The sequence below is a fragment of the Takifugu rubripes genome, chromosome 15 (assembly GCF_901000725.2).
Source record: "Takifugu rubripes chromosome 15, fTakRub1.2, whole genome shotgun sequence".
In the NCBI taxonomy this organism is placed as follows: Eukaryota; Metazoa; Chordata; class Actinopteri; order Tetraodontiformes; family Tetraodontidae; genus Takifugu; species Takifugu rubripes.
The window spans coordinates 10,053,471-10,070,455 of record NC_042299.1 but is presented as its reverse complement, the minus strand read 5'-3'; the positions used below and the strand labels follow the sequence as shown (position 1 = coordinate 10,070,455).

General features: G+C 49.7%; 3 protein-coding genes and 1 long non-coding RNA gene across 12 annotated transcripts in view; 3 read left to right on the top strand and 1 right to left on the bottom strand.

Moving 5' to 3' along the window:
- The first annotated feature begins 1,126 nt into the window (after positions 1 to 1,126).
- On the top strand, positions 1,127 to 5,983 carry ppp2cab (protein phosphatase 2 catalytic subunit alpha b). The gene is made up of 7 exons (XM_003970977.3): positions 1,127 to 1,471; positions 4,116 to 4,325; positions 4,405 to 4,578; positions 4,662 to 4,751; positions 4,838 to 4,999; positions 5,066 to 5,184; positions 5,275 to 5,983. The coding sequence occupies exons 1-7, from the start codon at positions 1,370 to 1,372 to the stop codon at positions 5,345 to 5,347; spliced, it is 930 nt and encodes a 309-aa protein (XP_003971026.1). The 5' UTR covers positions 1,127 to 1,369; the 3' UTR covers positions 5,348 to 5,983.
- A 492-nt stretch (positions 5,984 to 6,475) lies between these two features.
- skp1 (S-phase kinase-associated protein 1) lies at positions 6,476 to 8,741 on the top strand. 2 transcript variants are annotated; one of them, XM_003970976.3, is made up of 6 exons: positions 6,476 to 6,631; positions 7,224 to 7,320; positions 7,394 to 7,467; positions 7,604 to 7,747; positions 8,196 to 8,336; positions 8,417 to 8,741. In XM_003970976.3, exons 2-6 carry the CDS (start codon positions 7,224 to 7,226, stop codon positions 8,450 to 8,452), a joined length of 492 nt encoding a protein of 163 aa, XP_003971025.1. In that variant the 5' UTR covers positions 6,476 to 6,631; the 3' UTR covers positions 8,453 to 8,741. The 2 variants fall into 2 exon arrangements, with proteins under 2 accessions (XP_003971025.1, XP_011609649.1); XM_011611347.2 differs by lacking the exon at positions 6,476 to 6,631 and adding an exon at positions 6,712 to 6,837.
- tcf7 (transcription factor 7) overlaps positions 8,542 to 16,985 on the bottom strand; it is a 35,257-nt gene continuing 26,813 nt past the window's right edge. Inside the window, exons 6-13 of one of the 8 annotated variants that reach the window (XM_029847880.1) lie at positions 15,567 to 15,659; positions 14,638 to 14,757; positions 14,386 to 14,542; positions 14,065 to 14,172; positions 13,761 to 13,808; positions 12,574 to 12,622; positions 12,092 to 12,164; positions 8,542 to 10,407 (exon numbers count right to left, since the gene is read on the bottom strand). In XM_029847880.1, coding sequence (XP_029703740.1) covers positions 10,092 to 10,407; positions 12,092 to 12,164; positions 12,574 to 12,622; positions 13,761 to 13,808; positions 14,065 to 14,172; positions 14,386 to 14,542; positions 14,638 to 14,757; positions 15,567 to 15,659 — 964 coding nt within the window. In that variant the 3' untranslated portion in view covers positions 8,542 to 10,091. Of the gene's footprint in view, positions 10,432 to 12,091; positions 12,165 to 12,573; positions 12,623 to 13,760; positions 13,809 to 14,064; positions 14,173 to 14,385; positions 14,543 to 14,637; positions 14,758 to 15,566; positions 15,660 to 16,985 lie in introns of all 8 variants that reach the window. The other 7 variants (XM_029847882.1, XM_029847881.1, XM_011611342.2 and 4 more) reach the window with 7 other exon arrangements.
- Positions 12,757 to 15,582, top strand: LOC115252569 (uncharacterized). The gene is made up of 3 exons (XR_003890912.1): positions 12,757 to 13,058; positions 13,165 to 13,836; positions 15,502 to 15,582. It is a non-coding gene; the product is annotated as an uncharacterized lncRNA (long non-coding RNA).

The following is a 16,985-nucleotide window of genomic DNA, read 5'->3' as shown; positions in this document are numbered from 1 at the left end:
AGGTAACGTGGGAAACCCCCTGGTTATCGTTCCTTTCCTCTGAGCCACGAACTGCCCAAACAATGCTATATTTGTTACATGAAAAATTACATTTGTGATTATAATTTCAAAGGGGGGAAAGCTACTCATTTACATTTAGTTTATATATTGTTCCTGACAATTTGTGTTTTTAAGATTAAGACAGCATCCGTGCAGGGTATTTTCTTTAAGGATTACACTGCACCTGTGTTGATCCCATCTCAGACATATCTAATATCCTGTTTGCACGGAATCCAGACAACAGGATGTGGACTCGGCACACAACAGCACAAACAAGATTTTAGAATTATAGTAGGTAGGGACAAATACTTATACACTTTTACAAGTTTCTATTAAACAACAATAACACTCAGGTGCACCTTGCCAAAAACAATATAGGCCAATCCTGTAGGTCAGCTTTTAGTTTGTGTAACACTGACATCATTGCTCCGCCATAAAATAAATAACAATAATTAAAAAAAATCACATGGTCTTAAAACGCGATGACGTCTCCTCTCTGTGGCGCGTTCGTAAAAAATTCTCCGTTCAATGTTTAACCAATGAAAATGCAGAGTAAGCAGCGCTGCGGGGCCAATGGCCGAGCTCCTCGGCTCACGTCTCCGGTTGCAGTTGTCGTTCAGGTGCGTCAAGCTGGATGTGAACGCGGGGCTCGAGGTTGTTCGGGCGGCCGATGGACAACAGCTCAAACCCTGGGAGCCGCACCGGAAGTGCTCCGCCAAACTGGGATATTTTCACTGTAAAGTTTCAAGGCACTCACTGAACTGCAATTACGTTGTGGTCTATTATGCGCGACGATCATTTTGACTTTTTTTTTTTTACACTCAAAGACTCGAAAATACTTATATACCCATTGTAAATAAAAAAATATTTTACACTGCTCATTATGTTTGAGTATTGGTTATTAAATGGTTTGATAAGCTTTATGGGACAAAGTTGATTGGGATTATGAATTAGTTTTTTAACTCATTTTGAAATTATGTCACTAAATTACTCATCCTCATTGTGTTTACTTCAAGAAAACATTCTCCAACCGCAGTGCCTTTATTTTGAAGGTCCCACGCGGAAGTACCGTGTTGCATTGTGGACAACTCCACAGGCGTCCGGGGCGGAGAACCATCTGACGTCTCCCCTCCCTTCAGTTTCAAGTCAGTTAAATCACAGCGACCCGGCGCCTTGGGAGCAAGACAGCAATTAGCGCTTTTTAAGTTGACTCTACGCGCCGCGAAGAAGCCCAGAAAGCCTCGGGAAGTTACCTCACAACCAGAACTAGCTAACGCTTTAGCGGAGGGAAAGCAGCGACCCCCCACACACAAACTATAAACCCACAGAAATGGACGAAAAGGCGTTCACGAAGGAAATCGATCAGTGGATCGAGCAACTCAATGAGTGCAAGCAGCTATCGGAAGGACAAGTGAAAACACTGTGTGAAAAGGTAAGATCTGTTTCCATAATAATGCTCCCCACCCTCATGGGTCGCCTCTGCTTCCCGACGCCTTGCAGACATTCCTAAAATGGCGCCTTTAGTGTACATTTCATTGCGTTGTTCGTGTATTTGACAGTCATTGCGAGTGCTCACTGGCCTCCGGGGTCGTTTGGGCGGGTTTGTAATCGCAGTCTATCCGAAATATCTGGAAACGTCGACTTTAATCCCACATTCAGCCATGGTGCGGATCCCAGCCACAGCGTTGCCCCCAGGACCCCTTCACGTACCCTCTGACTGGGACCTGTAGCATAGCATCTCTCTAGCTGGTTGGAAGTGGTTTTAAAACTCCAGTTGCACCAGTTGTCACTCTCACACACGCACATCATGGTTGGAGAAGCGTGCGCGTCTTCTCGGCGTGCTCAGATTTGCTCTCCCGTCTGGCGCGGCTCCCATGACCGACACCTTTGTCACCCTTAAACGTGTCATTGGATTACGTAATTGGCCCAAAAGGACAACATGGAAGGGTTCGGGTTATTGCTGCGTCAGGGTTGCTGTTGTGCCTCTTTCATTTATCACTGGGCTTTTATCCTTGATGGCTGCCTCTGCTGCGCACACGCACATGTGGCTGGACGTGTTATTTTATCTGTTCCGGCTGATAAATGGCCCCTGGCTGCAGACTTTTTTCCAGCTGAGCTGGAGGTTCATCTCCAATCTCCCCCAGCATCTGCAGGGTTGGGACTACCTGCTGGATTCCAACTGCACAGCAACACCAGTGCACAGAATATCCTGTTTTTCCACGACTTGCGGGCATATTCCAACCAAACGGCGCATTGTTGGTGTTGCTTTTTCGTTTCGTGTCTTTTATTTATGTAGCTTTTTCATGTTGAATCATCTGTATTAGTGAGGATGATGGTCATCATCTTAATCTGAGATGCTTATCCTGAAAGGCCTGACTCATAGGACAGCCTGAAGTCTCTTAAGGGGGAATCACTCAGACATCCAGGCTCTAATCTTGCTCTTGGCCTCTGTGATCACAAGCAACATTTCATTAAGCGTTTCCTTTATATGTGGTTTCAACAGATCTGCTTTTCTTTTACGTCGGCAGCTTTATTTCTTATGAAAAGACGGAAAGAATCAGGCGGTTCCTATTTTGGGAATGTTGGGGATTGATGGAATGGGGTTTTCAAGCATTTTGTCAAGCTCGGCTTTCGGTTTTCCTCCTCGTCTCTGGCATTTCCAGCGCGCTGGCTTTATTTTTAGATCAGGCGGTAGATGGCGAGGGCCGTAGCGGAAGGGTTCTAGTCTTCTGCCTGTTGGTGAGGTGAAGACTGTCCGTACGGTTCCACTCGCTGCTGCCGTTAGGGGACATTCGGGGCAAATAACGAGCTGGTAACTTCTGTCTTCCTGCATGTGAGGAGCCATTCAGCTCCTCGCGCCCACACGTCCTCCTATCGGGTTTATAAATAGCGGAGGTGATTGATTTTGGAGTTGCATCACCAACAGATCCACGGTGGGGGGGGGGATCAGGGTCTGGTGCAGGATAATGGCGCTCGCAGTGACTCAGAGCGTCTGTTTTGGGATGTGTGGGGGTGTGCAGGAACGAGATGGCCTGTTTATTCTCTGCTGTGCAAACACAGAAGCTTCACTGCTGGTCTGTTCCTGTCGTCCGCAGCAGGTGAAGTCCATGAGGTCGGCGTCACGCGGCCGTCTGCACTTTCAGATTCTTCTCCAGCCTGTAGATTTCACAACAGTCCAGTTACAGCGCCTATAAAGCCATTATATGTGCGTAAAAGTGTTTTTACTGTGCTGTTTTGAGGAAAGCGCTTGTCCTTTAACTATTATATGTGGAGTGAGGTCATTGAGGCGGATTTCTGTCCAGTCAGGCGAAACCTATGAAAACTTTGCCCACCTTTACTCACCACGTCGTGAAAAGCGCGAGTAAAACTGATTTGTGGAGGCCAAACAGGCAGGATGACGTCTCCGTGGCAGCATACCAGGACCCAGGCGTCCTCCCACCAGCTTTCAGGTGTGGTCTGTACTCTGGGTGAGGTGCGTGCGTCATGATTTTTGTTCAGGAACAAAATAAACGGCTCTTTCACCCTTTAATAGTCAAGGGAGGAGGCTGATGTCATGTGGAAACAGCCCGGTCTGCTCCTATAAACAGCACCTCGCGTTGAGGCTTTTATACCAGTGGAGCATCCGAAAACTCACTGGGTGCACTGGGAAGCCTTGTGGGGGTTTCAGATGGAATTACCAACATGATACTGGCTCTAATTGAATTCTGAAAGAGCGGTCTGGCGTATTTTCCTGGAGGGAGGACGTGCTCCATCTAAATGAAGTCAAGGAAGATTTTACTCTCGAGACTTCTTGGAACCCGTCGAGAAACTGATGCAAAACAAAGAATTTTAGATTCTCACCGTCTAAACTCAGAGATTCAGCTTTCATTTTAAAGCTGCTGCTTCATTTCAAATTGGTATAAATGTGGTTCAGTCATAAACCACTTTCTTTTTAGCGCGTTAGCTAAAACCTGACGAATCAACCCGCTGAGTCAAATGGCTGCGGATGTCCAGCCGCCCCAGTGCATTATGGGTCAGATAGACGGCCGCGTTTTTGGATTGCTTTGATTATTAAATCTCGCCTTCTGTCCCCTCAGGCTAAAGAGATCCTGACTAAGGAGTCGAATGTCCAGGAAGTCAGCTGTCCCGTGACGGTGTGCGGCGACGTTCACGGCCAGTTCCACGACCTCATGGAGCTGTTCAAGATCGGAGGGAAGTCCCCAGACACCAACTACTTGTTCATGGGCGACTACGTGGACAGAGGCTACTACTCGGTGGAGACGGTCACTTTACTCGTAGCTCTCAAGGTTGGCAAAGCTTCCACACTCGTCCCGCTTTCTTCGCCGAGGCCGCGCTAGCTAACAGCTGTGCTCTTCCTGTTTCCAGGTCCGTTACCGGCAGCGCATCACAATCCTCAGGGGGAACCACGAGAGCAGGCAGATCACACAGGTGTACGGCTTCTACGACGAGTGCCTGAGGAAATACGGCAACGCCAACGTGTGGAAGTACTTCACAGACCTGTTCGATTACCTCCCCCTCACCGCGCTGGTCGACTCCCAGGTGAGAGCGCAGTTGACGATCAAAGCTGGCGCGGAGGAATCGGAAATATCCAGACTGAGCGGAGCTTTCTCCTCATCCTGTAGATTTTCTGCCTTCACGGAGGCCTGTCGCCGTCCATAGATACACTGGATCACATCCGAGCGCTGGACCGCTTGCAGGAAGTGCCACACGAGGTGGGTCTGGGACGCTAGATGAAGCCGAGACGGGAAGTCATGTGATAAGAACCGCGACTCACCTCCTCCTTCTCTTCTCTCTGCAGGGTCCCATGTGCGACCTGCTGTGGTCGGACCCGGACGACCGCGGCGGTTGGGGCATCTCTCCCAGAGGGGCCGGCTACACGTTCGGCCAGGACATCTCCGAGACCTTTAACCACGCCAACCGCCTCACACTGGTGTCCCGAGCCCACCAGCTGGTCATGGAGGTACGGCAGACGCTAACACGCAGTTACGATCGGACCGCCGAGACACTGACGCGCCTGTTCCTTTAGGGCTACAACTGGTGCCACGAGAGGAATGTGGTGACAATATTTAGCGCCCCCAACTACTGCTATCGCTGCGGCAACCAGGCGGCCATCATGGAGCTGGACGACACCCTCAAATACTCATTGTGAGTGTGATTGATGGTCGATTTCACTGTCTTTTTGTTCGGGCCGTGGCCAGAACCAACCCGGCTAAAACCACCTTCTCTCTTCGCCAGCTTGCAGTTCGATCCGGCACCTCGCAGGGGGGAGCCGCACGTCACCCGACGCACCCCGGACTACTTCCTGTAAGCCCCCGCAGCGTCAGGACACAAGAACATTGAGCTGGAGGGCAGCATGTGCGAGGAGGACGGGCGGCCACATATTCACACAAAGACCTATTTAAGCATTTAACAGAAGCGGCGTGCGCGCGTGTCCACGGACGGTCCAAGCGGTGTGTGCCATAACCATTTCAATGTCACGTGTTGAGGACAAAATCTCCCCAGTATGTAACGGCGGTGGCGTTTAAAGTCCCCCATCCTGTTCCTGCGTCGCTGGACTGACGCCACCGAGGTCCAAAAGAGGGGGGGGGGAAAATGTATATAAAAAATGAAAGAATGGCGATGCCATGGCTTTGATCTGAACACGATCTGTTTGCACTTTTGTAAATCTTAAAAGAATATATGTAACATATGTTAAAAGGTGATTATTTCACACTACGATGTCTTTTGTTTTTTTCCTTATTTTTAATGACGAATAAAGCCCCGTTCGCGCCGGTTTTACAGATGTTTTAAGGAGAACCCCTCTCCTGCAGCGGTGACGTCATGACTTTGGTGTGAAGGACAGGCGAGGGAGCGTCCTTCCCCCCGTCTAAACTCAGACACTCCCTCAACCACAGTCGGCATCCGCTGAACCATTTGATAATAATAAAGATGTAGGTGACTCCTCTATCTGCCTCCACGGGTTTTTCTTGACAAGCTGCTGATGTCACCCATCTGGCACCAAGTCCAGCGTAGAAAGGGGAATTAGTCAGATGTATAGACTGAATCATACAGACGTGCAATATTTCAACCTGGAAAAAAGGAAACATCCATGAAGCTGAAATTTATATTTTTAGAGTGTGATTCACACATGGCGAAGAGGCGCCACCTAGAGGCCTCTATCTATCTATCTATCTATCTATCTATCTATCTATCTATCTATCTATCTATCTATCTATCTATCTCAGTAGAACATATACAATAATGCACATGAATGGAGGAAATATGTGATGATTGTTGCAAAGCTGCACAGCGACAGGAAAGGAAATAAAAATAATAAATGGCGCCTAAAATTTAACATGCTTGCAAATAATAGCCGGATTGTAATCGTAAATAATAATAATAATAATTGCAAGTTGCGGAGGCGCGGGGAGCCGCTGGACCCTGTAACCAGGTAGAAGAGCGGCCGTGTTACCGCCCCTCGGCTCCCTCCTGTCCGGCCAGCGGGGCAGGCTCACCAGCGCAGAGACTTCCAGCCTGTCGGCGTCTCCGTTGGTCAGGTTCTGCTCTAGATTCCTGAGAGATCTTCCTCTGGATTTGAGTGAGATCGTTAACGGTAGGGCGCTTTATCGACTGCGGAGGGGGACGGGTCCGTTTCCCCCGGTTCGGTCGCAGTCGGTGATCGGTTGCGTTTAATAACCTTTTGTTTACATCCGGCCTGTTCGCTCGGAGGCCGCGCGGACGCTGCCGGGCTAGCTCCGCTCATGCTAACTGCGCCGTTAGCATCCCGTTTAGCAACTCATTTTATCCGTGAGAACGACTGTAAGCGGCTTATCAGAAGGGGAATTTGTGCATGCACTGAATATTTATGTATATTTTACTGACAGAAAGCTTGTTTGAGGCTCGTTGCTTGGCTTTGTGGGCGTTTATTCAGCGTTAGTAGGCTAGCTCCGGTTGACGTTAAGCGTGCGGCAACAGGCTTGACAAGAACAAGGGCCGCTGCGTTTGGATGATTTAAAATAAGGTTGTTTTTAAAAAAAACAACAAAAACAAACAAAAAACACCCAATCTGTTTAATGTGGTAGCTGCCGTGGCAAATCATTGAACGCGTCTTTATACGCCAGGACACGCGTGACCTAGCTCGTCCGCGTTAGCCTCCGTGTCAGCTTTTAACGTCCAGTTTCTGCTGGTGCTTGTGTGTTTTAAAGATGCCCACGATAAAGCTGCAGAGCTCCGATGGGGAGATCTTCGAGGTGGATGTCGAGATAGCCAAACAGTCCGTCACCATTAAGACCATGTTGGAAGGTCGGTCTCAAGTTGTCCATGTTTATACGTTTCTTTTGGCAAAGTTCTAACCTTTGCCATTTCTGACCGACAGATTTGGGGATGGATGATGATGGAGATGATGATCCGGTTCCACTTCCTAATGTGAACGCAGCCATCCTGAAGAAGGTAAGGGAGGACACCCTCCTCCCAATCTGTGCTTTTATTTTGGAACGGGGCGAACCTGTTTTTGCGTAACTGTACCGAGCCGGAGCAGGGTCGTGTGTCACCCAGGTTGAGTTGTGTTTACTCTTGTGTCCTGAAGGTCATTCAGTGGTGCACCCACCACAAAGATGACCCCCCACCCCCCGAGGACGACGAAAACAAGGAGAAGAGGACGGATGACATTCCCGTCTGGGACCAGGAGTTCCTCAAAGTGGACCAAGGCACCTTGTTTGAGCTTATTCTGGTAAATACGACCTGGTCGCCTGAGCTGTGGCTTTTCTGGAGCTCTCTGGAATTCGTAGCAGTTCCCAGTTTATTTACAGGCACATATTATTGACACCACACGATTTCTCCGTGTAAACAAGCACCTGATGAGGCAACCGATGCTGGAAGAGCTGTTGACTTCCAGGAAGTGAAACATGAGTCCTGATGTTTGTCTTATTATCGTGAAAGCATGAGGACATCGCTCGTGGTCGCCCTTTTCTGCCCAAAATAACCTGCAAATGTCGCGAACAAGTGAATATTTGTAGTGTTCTGGCAGCAGTTTAAGGACAGCTTCATGCTTTTATTTTGAAAGCTCGCCTGTTTTTGAAAGGTCTTTCCTGTTTACAGGGAGCCTTGTTAAATCCGGTAACTATAATTTTAATATGAAAACCAGCTTCGACGACCACTTCCTGTGCTCGTCCTTTCAGGCGGCCAATTACCTGGACATTAAAGGCCTGTTAGACGTCACCTGCAAGACGGTGGCCAACATGATCAAAGGAAAGACCCCCGAGGAGATCAGGAAGACCTTCAACATCAAAAACGACTTCACGGAGGAGGAGGAAGCCCAGGTACGCCCGCGACCTCTGACCTCTGAGAGCACCTCACAGGTGAATCCTACCTAATGTTTTATTTTATTTTCTTCTCTCAGGTACGCAAAGAGAACCAGTGGTGTGAAGAGAAGTGAGGGGGGGCCGCTGACGCTCCCACACCGATCCCACTGGTCCCCGCTAACTGGTCGCACTGGCATTGTTCATAATTGTGGATATTTAGTAGGTTTGGACCCCCCCCCCCCCCTCCCATTTCTGCATGACCATTACAATCGGCTGTAACATTAATTTAAAACAGGAAACGTGCTGAAGAAAATCCAAATTTCACCGATCCGTCGACGGTTCCAGCATTTGTCTTTTTTACTGACATGTTTGTTTTCTTGTAGTTTCTTTGATCGAATAAAATAGCCTCTTTGGAAAATGAAAGAAAAGGGTGAATATCCTTTGTGCTGTCTGTAAATCCATGTTTGTTTGTTTGTTTGTTTTTGCCAGCACACACTGGGAGTTCTACCAATATGAAGGAGGGAATAAAGGTGTTGAACAGTTGTTTTCATCATTTTATTACGTCAAACAAGAACAAGTAATACACCAGAAGCATTCGAGGCATAAAAATACAAAAGGCAACGTCAAAGTGTTGCCACTACTCTCGGGAAGACCCTTATTTATATATTTTTTTTGTCTTTAGCTTTAATTTAAAAAAAAAAAAAAAGAAGCTATTTTCTAGCACAAGCGCGCCCTCTGCTGGAGGCAGGCGGCGACTACCGGACAAGCGCAGCCTCGGCCCGAGCACAACAGTAAACTGAGAGGAAATAGACGTTTCTGACACCAGGTTGTAACATGCACAGATGTGGCCCCACGGGGTCTGAACACTGTTGCAGTCGCCTTCTCCACAAGAGAACGAAACACAGCGCGTGTTGCTTTGAGAAATGGCACAGACTGGGGAGGAGGGGGGGGGGGTGGGGGGTGTCTTTTTTTTTTGGTTCTTTTTAAAATTAAGATGACAAAACAGGAAAAAAAAATCCCCAAACTTTACAACACAATGAAATATAATAGTACCCATTTGGTGTCATTAGTTTACAGAGCTGCAAAATTCAGTTAAAAGCCCCCCCACCCCCACCCCCCCAGCATAAGATCGGACCGAAGACAATAAGAGTCATACAAATAAGATGATTGACAGCTGAGAAGTGCCTAAGAGAAACAGCTTTCCACACCTCAAATGTTGATTTTTCCTGTTTAATGGGCAGAGTGGGGAGTTAAAAGCTGATCGAATCGATTGAACGGAAGCTAAAAGAAAAAGTCTGTTTTAAACCTGAGATTGTGCTGGTGCCGGCCGGCCCAGTCTCAGAACTCCCTCCTGGGTTGGTCGGTATTGATCACTGAACAGAGCTCATTTAACGATGACAGGCGTTTGTCCAGAGCCGATCGGGTATCGGTCAGAGCCGATCCAATCCATCCTACGTTATTGCTTTTAAAGCCGCAGGCCCAGGGAGGCGTCGCTGTCCTCGGCCTCCGCCTCGGAGAACCTGCGGTGGCTTTTGGACTTTTTTTCTCCACATGGGTCGAGCTATTGGAACTGATCAATACTTGATGTTAGCAATTGTCCTGTGGGTGGAAAGAATGGATTTAATAGCACAGGAGCGGAGGGAGAACCTCTGGAAACTCCCCACAGCCCCAGAAGACCGACCCTTCCATTGATCCTTTGATCCAGCAGCTTTGTAATCTCTTTAATCTATCAAATCACGTGGTACAGTTGGACGTGGGGGTGTCGGGGGTGGATCACTGAGGGTCCGTTCGCACTTTGAGCGAAGCCCCCGCGGCCTCGTGCGTCTGTTTGCCGGACAGTTCCGTGCGAGCGTGGGGCGGTTTGGCCGCGGGCGGCTGCTGGGGGCGCGAGCGCGTGTGTGGAGGGAGCAGGTTGGACGGCGGGGAGGCGGGAGGCGGGGAGCTGCCCGGGGAGGCGGGGAGGAGGTGGCGCTGGTAGAGATGTGGAGGGAGGGAGGGGGAGGGGGGAGAGTCTATAGCACTTAAATCTGAAGAAGCTGGGCTGGGGCAGCCTCCTCCCTGAAGGTAACGAATGCACTTCTTTTTCCTCCTAGGGACAGTCAGAGAGAGTTATCTGTGAATAAAGTGTGGATGGGAGATGTCAGCGGGCTTCGGCGAAGATGCAGCACGTCAACAAACACTCAAAACATACAGAACAGGACACAGATGGAGCTCTAACCTTCCAAACAAACAAACAATCAAACAAACAAACCCTCACGTTAATATTAGTTGTTTCCACTACAGCAGGTGATTGTGGGAACAGCTAGTCTGGCTATGCTAACTAGCAACACCTCTAGAAGGCTTTTGCTATATCAGTCCGATATGTTAATGGAAGATGACAGAGAGCAGATAAACTACCCCCTAGTGGCGGGCTGCAGTATGGATTAGGCCCCGCCTCCTTCAGCAGGAGGTGGAGTAGTCATGATAATGTGTTAGTCAGTGACGTTTAAACGGGCCTGTTTGAGTGACATAAAGACAGGAAGCTAATTCAACGGAATCATTTAATCCAGGAGCCATGAACTCCTCTGTTTCTGGAGCGTGATGCTAACGACACGCCAATGCTCCGGCGGGGAATACCACTCAAATGAAACGTTCCGCGTGCACCTTCCGACCTGCCGCCAAGCCAGGTTCTTCTAGCCAAAAGACTGAAGTGCAGCACCGAGCGCGGCATCAAAGCAGCTAGCAGGTCCCCGTGATCGTCACCAGGATGTGATATGAGTCACTACGTTCAACCGCAAGAAGAGGTGCGAGGCCAAATTTAGAGAGAGGAGAGAGAAAGAGCGATAGAAAGTGATTTCTAAATGTCAGAGTTTGCCACCAAAAGGCTCCTGCGACCGCATCGCATGAATGAGAAAGGTGAAAGCGCATGAGCATGAGAAGAGCGCCAGGATGCAAACAAGCTGCAGGGAGAAAGCGCCTGTATGTGTGTGTGTGAGGATTTGCTCTAACCACATTCACCCCAGCCCCCACCCCCCCACCCCCCCAGATCTCTCAAACTGAAACACGCTCATCGATTTCCATGACGTGACAGAGGGGAAGACGGCGAGGTTGCTACGGCGCTGCGGCGGGGACGCTTTTTCCCGCAGATTCCCGACTCCTGCAGAGGCCTCAGATTCATTAGCATGATTAGCACTAGCATCGGGGCGCCGTTGGATAAGGTAACCGACGAGCCGTGTCGCAAACGGGCTCTTTTTAAACCCAGCAACCACTTTTTTCCATGTGGGATCCGCTGACCTTTGGCCTTTTTGCGTTGCAAACGAGCTACAAGCAGCAACAAGAACAAAAGCCGCCAATTTTTTGCGCCGCTTTGGTCGAGTTTTGCGGTAAAAGCAGATGAATCTTCCCTTCAGTGACACACAAGCAGTGCAGCTGTGTGTGTGTGTGTGTGCGTGCGTGTGTGCGGCTGCTTTTTTATTGAGTGGTATTCCACTTTTGACCATTACTGGGAAAAACTCTAAAAACCCATTCGACATTGTGCTAGCCCTGATTTAAAGAGCCAGCAGTGGGGGCCGTTCTTGACCAAGAACACGCCTACATTTCCCATAAATCTCTATTTTTAGGTATGGCGCACAGAAGGTTAGTGACAGACGACCTTCTTTAAAGGCAGAAGCCAAGAAAATAGAGGAAACGAAAGGTGACCTGCTTTCAAAGAACGCTTTGGTGAGCGCTAAAGCGAGGATGGAGAGATGGAGGGACGGGGGGAGAGATGAGGAGGGTGGATGCTCGTTACCCACCTGCAGGGGCCGCACCAGTCCGTTTGTTGGTTGAGGCCGAAGCGAGCCCGGCATTTCTTAGGAGAGCCCGGGTCTGAGCACAGGCATGCACAACACGAGCAGGGAGAAGGAGGGGGGGGGGGGGGGGGTCAGACACCAGAGGAGAGAGTCAGTGGAGGAGGAACGAGGGGGGGTGGACGAACACGTTCAGGGAGAGTCAGCAGCTCGGACTGGTTAGTAGCAGCTCGGAGGAACATCAGCAGCAACAAGGCTCAGACGCGCGTGTATGTTCGGATCGCCTCGGACCTCTTCGTGCGCTTGCGTGGGCGGAGAGCGGGCGGAAAACTGACGTTTCCGGCTCCAGCGGCAGAAGAGCGACCGTTTGTCTACATTATTTGTGAATTCGGGTTATGGAAAACGAGGTGGGCGGCTTGACGCTCGCGCCGCATCCTGCCGCCGCAGACGAAACCTCTGCTGTCACGTCAGAGCTGAGGGGAGTTTACCTGCGCCGGAATCCTGCAGCTTCTCCCGTTTCCTCTTCTTTCTCTTTCCCTGCGGGAGGAAGAAAAACACAATCACTTGCTTCTCGATTCCTCTCTTCTGCCCCAGGTTGGTTTTCACCGTCCCGTCCGGACCACCTGACAGGAAATACCCTCCTGTTGTGTTCTCAACCCTCAGAAGTCTGAACCTTATCATCAAAGAGGATCTCCTGGTCAACGCGTTCCTTTTGTTTTAAGCTAAGCACATCTGAAGCGGCGCCATCCGTAGACGCTAAAGAGACGCGCGCTTTCATCGTTTGAATATTTGCAGGCCCGGTTCCTCTCTGGCGCTGCTGCGCTGCGTGGACGCGGGGGCAGAACCGGGGCCGCCGGCGCTGTGACGTGAAGCGAGGCCTCATTCTGGGTTGAGATGGAGGATGTGGGCACGCAGCTCTGCCGCCCACCCCCGTGTCTGCCCTCCCAGGCTCGCTGCAAACTTTGACTATGCGGTGAAGACAACAGCAGCTCCTCTTGCAAATGCACCTTTGTGCGACGCTACATAGCAGCAACTGTGTGTGTGTGTGTGTGTGTGTGTGTTAAAACGTGTGTTTCCAGGTCCCAGAACTGAAACCCTCCCTCACTTCTGCTGCTCAAATGGCTTAAATATGGTCCGTTGAGACGCAGGCACACGGACACAGACTGTGTTCTACACTCGAGTCTGTTTTGAAGTCGTGAGGCGGCGATCTCATCGGGCCGCCGTTGCAGAAACTAATCAAAACCCGTCCTTGAGGGAGAGTCGAAGGTCGTTACAGCAGGTTCTGAGGTCAAAACAGGCAAGGATCTCTATCAGCTGTCGTCATACGTCACAGTCCAAACATTTAGTCCAGAGCAGGAGAGGAATCGTCGTTGTGATTGTCCTGGCGGCGAGGCCGTCGCCGCTGACGGGGACGAGCATTCAGAGGAACAGCCATGCAGCCCTGCTGTCTGTTAGTGTAGCGGAACGTTTCCATCTGGACCTGACAGCCAGTCACGTGCATGTGAGCGCTACTGCGTGTTTGATACACCTGCGTTCACCTGCGTGGTGTCTCTGAGCCAAGGCTGTCTGTAGGTGCATGCACCCGCAACCCCTTTTCATGCAAATCGAACCCCGTTTTTTTTTTTTTTCTCCCCCCACCACAGAGGCATAGACCCGACATAAGACGTGTCCCTACCCAATCGGCTTTATTCTTTTGCCCCTCGACCCCGCTAAGGCCCGCCTCCTGCAAGAGTTCAACAGCAAACTGACAAGTGAGTGGGCACACAGCAGCCCGGACACAGCACGTCCCGACACATTCAGACGGCACATCATCAGATCCTCTTTACATTCATGCTGCTCCGCGCCTTCAAAACGGGCCAAGTAACAAGCACGGAGCCGTATCTGATGATGCTACGTGACGTTACGGTTGTATAAACACAATGGCTTCGATGGTATGATTTTTTATGGAGCAAGGGCGGAAAAGGAGGAGGAATCCTTACGTAGTTATCCCGGGCGGACCAGGTGGGGTAGAGCTGCATGTGGAGCTGTCGCTCTTTCCGGGCCAGCTCGTAGTACTTGGCCTGCTCCTCGCGGGTCAGCGCGTGCCACTGCAAGAAAACATGAATGTGACGCTGGAACGTTGCTTTACATGAGGGAAAACCTGCCAAAAAGCAAACGTTGATGCGATCGTGGCTCGTCTTTCTGGAGGCCTGTTCTTGTTTTAATGTTTCTATGAGGACAGCAGCATGTTTAACACCCCCTCTCACATGCTCAACATGTGTGTATTGGCTTTTTAATGTGTGTGTGTGCAGGTCCCTCACCCTCCTCCCCAGAATCTGGTTGATGGCGGCGCTCTCCTTTAACGTGCATTCTGCGATGACCTTCGCCCTCATTTCCTTCATGTAAAGCATAAAGGCGTTCAGAGGTTTCTTGATAACCGGCTTCTTGGGTTCTTTCTGCTGTTTGACCTCCTGTTTCCTGGAGGAATGTGAGACCGCAGGGGTGAAAAATCTGTTTTCTCTTTGCAAACACGGGATCGGGCTGTGGATCGGTATAATAAGATCAATACTTACAAATACATGCCTCTGTCGTACTGGTCATGGTCCTGTTTGCCTGTAGGGGGCACTATGGCAGGATGGGGGATGCCTGTAGGATGCATGCCTGACGGGCCCAGCATGAGAGGGTGAGGAAACCTGGTGGAGGAGGAGACAAAATTACATCAAAGGACAGGCCTTAGTCGGTCCGGAGCAATTAAAGTTGGGGGTGGGGGCATCAAAGCATAAATGCGCAAAAAAAGCATTAATGTTCAGGAGTAGAATGTCAGGGATTTGAGCTGTCTTCTCACGCGTCGCCACTAGGGGGAGCAGTAGCATTGCTGGATCAGCAGATCAGTACAGAGGAAGTAAGGGTTGTTGCCGCTGCGCTTGAAAAAATCTTCATCATCTATGTCAGTTTAGCCCAACTTGGGGATTTTATTTGAAGTTTCTCCGATAAGTTGTGTGAAACACACAAGCAGGCACACAAACACAGGCTGTGTGGCTGTTGTGGGTCTGGTGAAGTAAGAAGCGACGATTTCAGCAGCGAAAAGCATCAAAGCACACAGAATCCACGAGTCTGCGGATGAGCTATTCATCACCAGACGCGTCAAAGTGAAGCTTAAACAAATACACAAGAAAGCAGAACCACGTGGCAGCACCGTGTGCAGACACGACGGGTCACAGTGATACACCAACTCCTCAAAACACACACAAAAAAAGCGCACAATAGACGAAGAATCCTGATGTTGCTCTGGGTGCAGCGCTTTGTAGCGGCGGCTAGCTTTGCTCGGCTCGGTTTTGGCCAACCCGCGCCGCGCTCTGTTTACAGCACGTTTGGCCCCAGCAGGACCTTCAGGGTCCCACAGAATCTGACTCAGCGTCTCTTTTCGGGCTTTTCAGACGTGCTGTAAACAGGCGCTGATGACGCGGAGCATTGGTTGGTTCCACCAGCACCACTACAGTACCTTGAGAAGGAGGAGGGGGTGCTGGAGAGGTTGGAGGTGTAGGGCTGCCTGAATCCGCAGGGGGACAGGGTGGGGTAGACGGGCTGACCCTGCCTGCCACAGCACAGCAGAGGGGGAGAGACGGCAACGGTTGGCACCTTTTAGCATCACAGGTGAACTTTTACTGAGTGTCAAGGAGATGTTAACTAATAATTCCCTCCTTAACTTGAAATTCGTCCAATTCTGATACTGTTCAACACATAACTAGCCCACTGCCATATGGCAAGAACAAGAACGGCACATGTTCAAGGTTTTGCGATACACGTTAAAGGGCTGAAGTGGAAGGATTAAAGTGTTCGGACACGTCAGATATTGCTACTATAGATCTCTTATGTTACCAAAAGCTGTCCTACCAAAGAGACAGGCACAAAAACAGTTAAAAGAGCCACGAAGAACTTCGTGCCTCTGTCTTCGCCGCTACAGAGGCAACTCTAGAAGCTCTTCTAACACCCCCCTTCCCACTGAGACTCTGGATCGGCAGCGTTGACAGCTGTGTGTCAATAGTTGGCTTACCGGCAGCGCAAAGACACTCGCTCGCGCACCGCGGGGGGTCGACAGTGGGGACGGGATGCGAGACGGAGCCTTTGATATGTATAAACCCTCACGACTACCTCTTGAGAGACCCCACCCCCACCACCCCCAACCAACCAACAGCTGATTTCATCCATACGTTACAAAGTATGCGCAGACGGGCTCTCCAATCCACATCCAAAACCGCTCCGTCAACTGTCACACATCTCTCTGTTGTTTCCCATGATGCAGCACTGCTGGTATGAATTGCATATATGTATGATCATTAACGGCGGTGGAAGCTAACAGGGTTACTTACGTAACATAATCCTTGAATCAAAATTGATTTATATGAGTGTAGATAATAAGCCTGGCTGGGGGGGGAAAAAAAGAGCTAAACACAAAGGCTGCTTAGCACCACAAGCCCCTTCAACACTCGCCAAAGGCCTTAAAAAGGTTTGTGTGTTAATCTGACAAAACCCATGTTACTTTCCTTAACGACTATTTGTGTTGCTTTTATTTCATTTGACGTATGAATGCCAAGTGCTGCAGTACCACTGAAATCCATCGGGGGCAGTGTTCAGCTAGGACAACAGTCAAAGCAATGATACAACACAACGAAGAATAGCGTTCCGTTTTGGATCGTATTTACTTTTAAAAGAGCCAAGATGAGATCTGTGGGAGTGGGTTATTTAATGCCAGTTTTAAGTTTAGGAACTTGACAGTAGCACCCCCTGGTGGAAGTATTATTGAACATGCACACCAAATTAACATACATACGTATGATGGAGGTGTATTGTCTCTAACTCAATTATTAAAAGAGTAATTTAACTTCTGAGGCGTTTATAACTGATGACTGATTTACTTTTA